Here is an 11,361-nt window from a genome sequence, read left to right as displayed (position 1 = left end):
ATATATATATATATATATATATATATAAATATTGTTGACCTAATATGTGTGGCTAACCTATTGTAAAGTACAATAAAATAAAATAATTTCTGCATAAAAAGGTTGAATTAAAAATAAAATAAAATGGTGTTGACCTGATCTGTGTAGCTTAACTAATGAAGCATGCAATGAATCAAATAAAAAAAATCAAAAATCAAAAAAAATATACAAAGTTGACCTTATCTGTGTGGCAGAATTAATGTAGCGTTCATGTGCAGTGTGCTCTCACTGTCTGTGCGTTCTGCAGATGTGTCTCAGTTTCTCCAGGTGTTCAGCATCCAGGTCAGTGTCTCTGTCTTCTGGACCGTCCTGACATTGGCCAACCAAACTCCGTCTCCTCTCTGATCACAGAAAGACGAGGTTAAAAGGTGTTCTGTCAAGAACCAGCTCTGGGTAACGGTTTACCAGAATCCACTTACCCCACTGCTGCTGTAGGGCGGCGAGGTTAGACAGCAGACGTTCGTGATAGAGTCTCTCTAACTGTATGAACCTGACTGCTCTCTCATCTGGAAAATACTCTGGTTAAGGAAAATCTACCGGAAGCGGGAAACCCCAACGCACCAATGCACTTTACAACACTGAAACTAAATAATTCCACAGTGAAATACTGTCATATAAGACAATAACTTGCTGCAGTAATGCACTGAATGTAATACAATAAACAGCATTATATCCATAAACATTGCAAGCATCCCCGATTCAGTTACAATAACAAAGGCAATGGGGTGTAAAGTAGGAGTTATAATGGAACAAGCATCAAAGGCTGTTCAAACACACCATTACACAGTTCCTCTGTATTATTATATAATTGAAAAAAAAATAATAATAATAATATTAAGGATACAGTCCTCCTCACGCATATATGACTCTGCAATCTGTAAAGAAAAGAGTTTAGCCTGGAGTTATTATGCATTACATTACACAATGAAAAGCATCATTAGGCAACACTGTACAATAACTCTGATGTTTTACATTATATAAAACAGGTCATTCATTAAAGTACATTTTAAAAGTGATTTATGTATCATATGAATCTATACAGATCTGTTAAGCATTCTATAATGATTGTTAATGACTTAATGGCAGTTATTATAAAGTGTTACCCATAAATATACAGATGATGCACCTAAAACATGCTGCATAAGGGCTTAATGTAATTTTACAGATGTTTTATACCTGATAAACTAGTCAGTTCACCTTTGACAGCATTTATTCTACTACACCTGCATGTATAGGCCTATTATTGTTATCCGAGGTGCAAGCAAAGACTTGTTCACATTGAGTAAAACTCCTGACATCAGCTCTCTTCAGACGTCTTGCAGGGTAAAGTTGAAGTGAAGAGGCAGGATGAAAATCACTACAGCATGTATTCCTCTGAGTGCAGTCAACTCGGTACAACATGAGAGATGTCTCACCGAGTGGGCGGCAGTAACGCATTCAGACCTTTCTTTCTGTTCTTTTAATCTGTCTTTCTCGCTCTCCTTCATTCCTCATCCATTTTCATAAGGCTGCTCACGACTATGAGATCTACAAAAATGAGGCACTAATTCTTTGTTTTTCTAGTATTTTTTCCAGCACTGATATTAAAAAACATTGTTTTTCTTCTTCGTTTGGTTCTCTACAAATTTCTGAAATCAATTCAGTCCAAACCACTTAAAGGAACACACCACTATTTTTGAAAATAGGCTCATTTTCCAACTCCCCTGGAGTTAAACAGTTGAGTTTTACCGTTTTCGAATCCATTCAGCCGATCTCCGGGTCTGGCGGTAGCACTTTTAGCTTAGCTTAGCATAGATCATTGAATCTGATTAGACCGTTAGCATCTCACTCAAAAATGACCAAAGAGTTTCTATATTTTTCCTATTTAAAACTTGACTCTTCTGTAGTTACATCGTGTACTAAGACCGTAATAATCAAGGAACTTTGCTGCCGTACCATGGGTGCAGCAGGCGCAATGATATTACGCAACGCCTGAAAATAGTCCCAGCTAGGTAACTTCCAATAAGCCTGTTTTCAGGTGCTGCGTAATATCATTGCACCTGCTGCACCCATGGTACGGCAGCAAAGTTCCTTGATTATTACGCCGGAATGAGAGATGCTAACGGTCTAATCAGATTCAATGATCTATGCTAAGCTACAGCTAAAAGTGCTACCACCAGACCCGGAGATCGGCTGAATGGATTCGAAAACGGTAAAACTCAACTGTTTAACTCTAGGGGAGTTGGAGTGTTCCTTTAACTTACAGACTCCATTTTAAACTTTTTTTTGTTCGTGAGTAAGCTTGTGTTAGTATGTTGTCAGATGTTGATAACATTGACTGATAGCAGCACATGATGTATCTGATAGGAAACAGAATAAAATTACTGAAATAAGTTGAAATACTGTAATTAAAAATAAAATTTTAAATTGAAACAAAAAAAAATACTAATAAAAATTACAAAAGCACAACAAAATGGCTAAAACGTAAAGTAAAATTAAAATAAACTGAAAATATAAAATGAAATCTAATTAAAAATATTAACAATTTATCATTATCTAAACGATACTAAAATAATACTACACACACACACACACACACAAACAAAATCTTCTATCTATATGTATGTTATGCAAGCCTGTTTTCACAACAGGAAAAAAAAATGTTTGCGAATTAACATCTTTTTAATTCTGATTTTGTCAAAGAATTGCGAAACGAAGTTAGAAGTGTGAGATTGAAATGCATCATTACACATCCAGTCTACTGGCATAGTTCAAATACAGCCTAAACAGCCATATAAACATTACAGATCCTATGTTAACATAATTATGAATCATATGACTATTTCTGACCCACTTTTGCAGCTTACTTTCAATAAATGGTCTGGGTGAGCTGAGGAAGGGGCTTTGTTGTTCATGTTTGAGTATACACAGTGCACTTAAAATGTGAAAAGAAATACAAGAAGGATGTAAGAACTATATGTGATGCCTCTGGTGACCTGTATGTTCAATTCTTTATTTATTTTGTTATTATGTTATAAGAAATACAAAAATAAAATAAAAAAAGTGAAAAGAAAATTTAGTTATCCAATTTGTTGCCTTTAAAACCTCTTATACGAACAAAATCCACAGGGGGATAAATGAGAGCAGTTCCAGCAGTGTCGTCTTGTAGTTTCACATAAATCTCTCCTCAGGATGAAACTAAACCAGCTGAGCAAAGATGTTCTTGTAAAACATGTTGAATAAGGTCAAGCTCAAATAAACATTTAATAGCACTTGACCATTTAAGGTGCCGGTTATTCTGCTTCCTATCAGACTCATCATGTACCGCTATCAGTCAATGTTATCAGCACTGGCCAGCAGCAACAACAGAATAACACAAGCTTATTCATGAACAATGTGGAACAGCACAGGAAAATTCATCTCATGTTCTGGCACATACACAATAGCGAGGCAGACTGAAGTAATAAGAGGTTTACACCATCTACTGGCAATGAACAGATGCCCACAAAAACTGACAATCGATATATCAAGTTGCTAGGTCACACATCATTTTCAAAATGTGTTTTTGTCAAATGTAAATTGCAGAAAGACATTTTTCATTTTTTTTGTTAGCTAAAGTACACTACCGTTCAAAAGTGTTAGGGTACGCATTAAATTAAATCAGTATATTAGAACGATTTTTGAAGGATCATGTGACACTGAAATCTTAAAATATACTCAAATAGAAAACGGTCATTTTAAATTGTAATAATATTTCATAATATTACTGGTTTTACTGTATTTTTGAGTTTTAGTTTGAAAGTCTATTAGTAACAGACAAGTGTTTGCTAATGAATGATGAGAGATTTAGTTGTTCATCTCTCACATTTCCTTGTTAAGAACGTTTAATTTAACACCTCATTTAGTCATTTCTAGCAGAGACACACACACACACACACACACACACACAGAGGAAATGATGTAGAACAGGAGTACGAGACCTGATGGAGGCACTGTGGCAGAAGAGGGTGTTCTCCCTGCTCCCCCAGCTCCTGCAGAGACGCCACCAGGGAGTGAGCGAAGCCCTGGGGTGGTCCAGCATCGCCGTGAGGCGTCCCTTCAGGACTCACAAGCCCCTCTGACACTGAAAAGACAAATATCGCATCCTCTTTGAAAAGTGTTGACACTGACACTAACTGTATGCTATTTTAGCATAATCATTATTACCAATAGACTTCTTATGTTACTGTATGTACTATGTAATTCAGTGTTATTTTAGTGCCGTTTATACACTTTTTTTTGTTTAATATTCTGAATATCTTTACTTTTTTATATTTTCAGTTTTCATTTTAATTTTCAGGTAATTTTTAATAATTGTGTGCGTGTGTGTTTTTTAAAACCATATTACTGTTTAGGTTTAATTATTTATTTTAAGTTTTAGTTTTGATTTATTTCCATATTTTCTTTCTTTCTTTCTCTCTCTCTCTTTCTCTCTTTTAGTGCTTCAACTGATTTCATTTAGTTTCCAAGGAACATTTCTAATTTTTGTTTAGTTTATCCATCTAATATTTGATCATATTTCAGTTTATTTCAATTAACAAAAATGTTTTGAATAGTCTTAGTTAACGGTAATAACCCTGGTGTGATCTAGCATATAGGTATCTAAATACTCCCAAAAATTGAATTGAGCTGTTACACCCAGTGTTTGTACATCAACACAGACATATCTCGCTCTAGAGGTTGGCCCTTATTATTCACGCCCCTCAAACCTGTCTGAAAGTTGCATGACAACAATGGGATGCAGTCACTCGCTCTACAGCAGAAACAGAAACAAAAGTCTAGCACTATTACTCAGGGTGTCTGAATCCTCACAGACAATAGAAACGCTTCTCCACCCTCAGCCTGATCAATCGAATGACAAATAAATTCAGGATGACACCGTTTGGACTGGGTTGACCCACAAAAAAAACATTCAATGTCCAAGGAACATTCAATATTAGTCATTTTTATTTTTATATATATAAATGATACTGAAAGAATCAGATTTGATATTATTAGTATAAAAATCTGATTCATTCTAGCACACCACTGCTAACTATGACAGAAAAAATGATTGGCACAGAAAGCCACCAAGCATCATTTCTTTACATATATCTGACTTTAGGGGAAGGAACAAATAGTTGTGCTCAAGGACTAATTCTCAGAATATCTTTTAACATTTGTAACATTTCAGTGGCATGAATTTCACAAACTTCGGCAAATGACAAGCTCTTCCTCAGAAATTCTCTTTAGAATTGAACTGAAAAAACCTACACAGTGGAACTGCTAGATGAGCTAGTGATTTGTTTTTGTGCAAGAACCGTGGCAGTGCATTCACACACATGCACGGACACATGACTCATGGGACTGAACTTGGGTTGACTGCTTCCAGGTCAACGTGGAGAATTTCACACTGTGAAGGTTGGGAACTGATTAACTGATTCTGCCTTAATGTACCGTAGGATCAGTTTTTTATTTATTCATTTGTTTAGTCATGACACTTCCAAACAAACAGAATTTCACTGTATGAAAGCTAAATAAATGATGTATGGAAAGCTAAATAAATGCTGTGATGTGACAGTTTAGCTGTCAGGAATTAATAGATGGGGAAGTCGTGGCCTAATGGTTAGAGAGTCGGCCTTGTAACTCAAAGGTTGCGGGTTCGAGTCTCGTACCGGCAGGGATTGTAGGTGGGGGGAGTGAATGTACAGCGCTCTCTCCCACCTTCAATACCATGACTGAGGTGCCCTTGAGCAAGACACCGAACCCCCAACTGCTCCCCAGGCGCCGCAGCATAAATGGCTGCCCACTGCTCCGGGTGTGTGTTCACGGTGTGTGTGTGTGTGTGTGTGTGTGTGTGTGTGTGTGTTCACTGCTGTGTATGCACTTTGGATGGGTAAATACAGAGCAATAATTCTGAGTATGGGTCACCATACTTGGCCACATGTCACGTCACTTTAGATTCACACTTTGGATTGGGTACAAAATTTTGATTGTGTTATTTTAGTATTATTTATATACTATTATAATATTAATATTTGTAATTATGTTTTTTGTTTATATATTCTTAATTTTCATTTTAGTTCAGTAATTTTTTTTGTAATTTATTTAGCTGTAATCTATTTTTATTTCAGTTTTGGCTTTTGTAATTTTAGTACTAGAACTTTTTTTTTTAATTAATCTATTTTCTATTTTATTTATTTTTAGTTAACCTTAAGTTTAGCACTTAATATTTATTTCATCTTTATTTCAATTACAATTTTTTAAAAATAGTTTTAAGGTGGTGTTTACATTACACTGTTTTCGACTAAAGATGAAAAACTTTTATGGGTTTTGGCTGTTCATTTACATGACAACAGCATTTTGGAGGCCTGAAAATTCAAACTTCTAAAAAAGGTTTCAAAGTGCACGTTTTTGAAAACGATACTGTTATCATCTCTGTGCAAACTACAAAAAACTGTGAATTTTTTGTAAAAATTGCATAATACAGAATGTTTAGTTGTTTTTGTGGGTCCGTGTGAATGGGGAACATTTTGACAATGTTGTTGTTGGTCCATGACATTTTTCAGAAATGCAAAGTAAAAACTAAACCACACACAGGATTGTGAGGCATGAGTAACAAAGGCTAAATCTATGCTAATGCTTCAGGTTGTTTCTCAAACCGTGGTCTGGAACTCAGTTTGACATTGTCTGTTACCTGTGGGGCTGGGGCTGGGTGTTGGTGAGTCTCGGATGTGTCCATCCAGCTCTGGAGAGTAGGCTCCACTGTTACCATCCACCTCTTCCTCCTCCACATCATCTTCGTCCTCAACCTTGGAGCTGTCATAATCTTCGTCATCACCGTTATTGCTAGTCTTATCCTGTCGGAGGGGCCTCTGTCCACCACGGGGCCCTTGTTCGACCTCCTCCGCTTCCTCCACCAGTCGGTTCTGGTTCTCGTCCGGGCTGCGGCTGGAGTCAGAGTCGTTTTGGAGGTCAGGGTCAGTTACTCCTCCCCGCCTCACTGGGCCATCGCTCTGCCACTGTCTGTCATCCATGAGGTCCCGCTGACCGAGAGCATGAAGATCCACTCGAACCCCTGCAGGCCTCGCAGCCACTCAACGACGCTGCAGAACAAATCAGTGGGACACTTTAATGGTCGTGATCCATCATGAAAAGTAAAGAGCTCGCTGGCGTTTAAGAGAACTGACTCATAGTTTACCCATAATTCCACTTCAGGCTGGCTGAGAACAGTGCATGTGTCTGTTTTGTTTTGCATTTGTTTATAGCTGTATTAATCAGAGGCCAAATGCAAAATAGATTTTAGCTAATGTTTTTGTTCAGCTGTACAGTTCTGGTATCATTTCACATGATATCATTAGAGAATTTTTCAAAAAGGATTTAAAATGGAAAAAAAACCTGGTTTCAGTAACGATCATAAATATAAATGTATATGCTAAATATATTTAAAAGGAATATATTTAAAATTTTCTAATATACATTGTAAAAATTTAATATTTTTGTATTTAAATTGAATAAATTATACATTATATCACCAACCTGCTGTCCTGTGTCCCTTTAGTCAGCTGTAATATACTGAATTAGGAAATGCTCTTAAGTCTATATTCTCTCTCTCTCTTTCTCTCTCACATTCACGCACTCTCTCACACTGATTGTTTGGTTCCCCTGAATACTGAATTCATACACCATGGAGATTTTCCATAATAGTCCCCACTGGGTTGTTATAGAAGAAAAAGCATCATGCTTATTATCATACCGTCTCATGACAGAGCTTACGCAATATCATACAGCATCTTACAGATCTTAAAGCAGACTGGCTGTTTGTTTTTCATCTGCTCTGGGATTCTGGAGCTGCAGACTGAATGAATGAATGAAAAAAACGCTTATAGGTCACTGCGTACGATGATAACGCTTAAGGCAGTTCAGTGTGCATTAAGTGAACAAACTAAGCTGAATCCAGTGTTGTTATTGTCAACTAAAACGGTAAAATATAGTTTCTGTTAAAAAGCTGAAAGCCGAAATAAAAAAAAAATACTAGGTATAAAAAAAAATGTAAAAACATGTTGGCAACTAACGGAAATAAAAAAAAATGTAAGCTGAAGTACTACAATATAAATAGAAATATGTACAAAAACTAATAAAAATGATAAAGGCGCAAGACAAAATTACTAAAACAATCTAAAACCTAAATGAAAACTGAATAATAAAATACTATTGGTATAAAATTGGTATAGAAACAATTTTCACTCAAAAAGTACTAGTACATTTCACAAATAATTACAAAAAAAACAAAACACAAGTAACACTGATTTAAACATGCATTTTTGAAATAGAAAGACTGCAATAGTATCCCCCCCCCTTTTTTTAATAAAACGTACTCCAAAAATCTTAAATATTAACTTAAAAAAAAAAAACATATAATACTAAAATAACACTGGCTAATTATATAATCCACTAAAATACTCAAATAATCCCTCAGATATTGACAGCACTGTCAATTGGTGTTCATTGTTTTGAGTTCATAGTTTGGAGAATTAAAGATTTCAAGTTATATGGAATTGGCTGATAAATAATGTAAGTAAATAACAATTCTAAAGTCATTTCAATTTCAGTTTTCTTTCTACTTTTTAACAACCTTTTCCTTTCCAAATATAGACAAAAGACAGAAAATAAAGGAAATGTTATGAGCTGGCCACAAACTAATGTAATGTAACTACTGCAATATGAGTCAGTCATAAATAATATTAGTCCCTTTTTAGAAGTACACTAATATATAGATGACTTACAAGCTAACAGACATGGACTAAAAGCCATAAACACAGTACCATTTTATTAGCTGACATTCTTTTTATTTGTATTTTGTTTTTAATTAATTAAAAAACATTTTTTTTTATTTTTTAGTGTAGTATTTTCATTTCTTTTGCATCTTTTATGATTATTTTAAAATCCTTTTCATGTAAAGCACTTTGAATTACTATTGTGTATAAAATGCGATATAGCCTATACTTGCCATGTCTTGCATATATACATTAGAAATGCCATTATGTTGCAATTTACAAAATAAATGAAGTGAACCAATGAATCATTATTTACCAGGGCACTGCAGACAGAAAGAACTTGGCTGTTTGTGAAGAGGACCTGATCCTGATGTTATTTGGCTCTAGAAGTGCGGACTGACTCACAGCGGACCCCAGGCGTTCATTCGCTTTTCTGACAACACAGTGACTCAGTGAGCCGAGGACCATCGGATCTGTGCCTGCGGTGTGACCACCTACACACATCCAGACCACATCAACGACAAGGGCCAGGTAAACCGCTTCACACATGTGGGCTTTCTATCAATTCTGAGTGACTAAAAGTGATAACAACTAGCCATTGTCTCGGGTTTGTGACTGCTTTCATTTCAAAATCCAAATGCAAAAAAGCTCATCAGAAGATTTGTATGTTAATAGTTGAGACTTTAAAGGGCACAGCCACAATAACATGAGGTCAGTCACATTATGGCAAGCAGAAATGTGGGTATGTGAGCTGCCATGCCCCTTCATCCGCTTTCATTTAAGAGAGAGCTCATTAATAATCAAAGACAGCTGCACTCTCTCATTAGCTCCTTTAACAACATTAAAGCCTGAGGGGTGAATGAGAGAGAGAGAGAGAGAGAGAGAGATGAGAAATAGGTTTATTCATCCTGAAAAACAAGCATGACTGGAGTAGCTAGACACACAGCGTTCTTCAAAACCATCTGTGAAATTAACATCAATCCTTATTCTGACTTAAAACTGAACGTTTAAGCTGAAGTAATACTGAAACTTCTTTCTAAATGTTGTAGAATACCTTTTTTTATATTTATACAGTGGGGCAAAAAAGTATTTAGTCAGCCACCAATTGTGCAAGTTCTCCCACTTAAAAAGATGAGAGAGGCCTGTAATTTTCATCATAGGTATACCTCAACTATGAGAGACAAAATGCGAAAAAAAAATCCAGAAAATCACATTGTAGTATCTGACTTAAAACTGAACGTTTAAGCTGAAGTAATACTGAAACTTCTTTCTAAATGTTGTAGAATACCTTTTTTTATATTTATATATACTTCAGCTCTATGGAATAACTCATTTCTATCTGGATTCTAATTGGTCAGTCTTGGTAATAGAGTGCAGCACTTAAGCTCCGGAATTAAAAATAAAAAAATTAATTTTCTCCATATAAGGGCATTGATTTTGAACGATCATTTATAAATCTTTAAAGACAGACCTATTGTGAGCTATGAGGTTGTTAATCGATGGAATATGCTTTTGTTGAAGCCATCAGTCTGCATTATTTCAACTAATTTGATTTATTTTCTTATTTCAACTTTTTTTTTTTTAAATAATTGTTTGGTGAAAACTACATTACCCATGAATCTGCAGAGAAACATCCACCAATCAGAGAATCACGACACCAAAAGAACTTTTTAGGGCCTACCCACTCACATGGAGCAATGTTTATGACATACATATTCGTATACATACCATGCATATTTTGCATTAAAAAAAATGTCATTTTGATTATGTCATTCGCAATGTTTCATGGGATTGTAGTTCTTTTCCTCATCAATTTAAAGCCATTACGTACACATTGTACCTTTTGTTTTTAGTCTAACTTTCAAATGCGTTTTTTTTGCTTCAAATTAATGTTTGCAATGCTGTGATTTACCTCATGTGTGGTTAGTTTGGTTCAAGGTTTATAACTCTTAAACTTGTTTTTAAAAGTCCTATGGAAAAATCCTACGGAACCAATGATATGGAAAAAAAGTGGACGGGGACTGTTGCATTCTACGCTCTTAGAAAAAAAGATACAAAAGCTGTTAACCGGGTACACCTTTATACCTTATTTTCCCCTATAAAGTGCATATTAGTATCTTAAAAGTACTTATCATTACCTAGAGTGTGCATATTTGTGTCTAAATGGTACATTTTAGTAACTTAACTTAAACTTGCGTACCTTTTTTTTCGGAGAGAGTTTTTTTTCTGTTTAGGACTGCTGTCATTATTACAAAACAAACTCCTGTCATGGTGTTCAGAATCATGTTGCATCACCTTGAAATGGTTTATTGTATGATAATGGCCAAGTGACTCTATATTATTGCTTATTGTGTAATAATAATTGATGATAATACCAGAAAAGTCCAGGCTAGCAAAACTAAACTCAAAATATGACCTTTGGGAGGGGTTGTGACTAGGGATGGGCGTATCGATACGAAGTATCGATATATCGATACTGATGCGAGTATCGAAAGTATCGATACTCGAACAAAAAATATCGATACTAAGGTGTGTTTTATTTACCAGT

At 35.4% G+C, this 11,361-nt stretch overlaps 1 protein-coding gene across 2 annotated transcripts in view; it reads right to left on the bottom strand.

Moving 5' to 3' along the window:
* Positions 1 to 11,361, bottom strand: part of LOC107586603 (consortin-like) — a 26,253-nt gene that overhangs the window by 11,663 nt on the left and 3,229 nt on the right. The window contains exons 2-7 of one of the 2 annotated variants that reach the window (XM_016274048.1): positions 9,130 to 9,307; positions 6,734 to 7,142; positions 3,999 to 4,141; positions 884 to 914; positions 459 to 545; positions 269 to 380 (exon numbers count right to left, since the gene is read on the bottom strand). In XM_016274048.1, coding sequence (XP_016129534.1) covers positions 269 to 380; positions 459 to 545; positions 884 to 914; positions 3,999 to 4,141; positions 6,734 to 7,073 — 713 coding nt within the window. In that variant the 5' untranslated portion in view covers positions 7,074 to 7,142; positions 9,130 to 9,307. The remainder of the gene's footprint in view (positions 1 to 268; positions 381 to 458; positions 546 to 883; positions 915 to 3,998; positions 4,142 to 6,733; positions 7,143 to 9,129; positions 9,308 to 11,361) is intronic. The other variant, XM_016274047.1, reaches the window with a different exon arrangement.

This window comes from Sinocyclocheilus grahami, unplaced genomic scaffold (genome assembly GCF_001515645.1).
Source record: "Sinocyclocheilus grahami isolate Dianchi unplaced genomic scaffold, SAMN03320097.WGS_v1.1 scaffold84.1, whole genome shotgun sequence".
Classification (NCBI taxonomy): domain Eukaryota; kingdom Metazoa; phylum Chordata; class Actinopteri; order Cypriniformes; family Cyprinidae; genus Sinocyclocheilus; species Sinocyclocheilus grahami.
The sequence above is the reverse complement of the archived record's forward strand: the minus strand, read 5'-3'. Positions and strand labels throughout refer to the sequence as shown.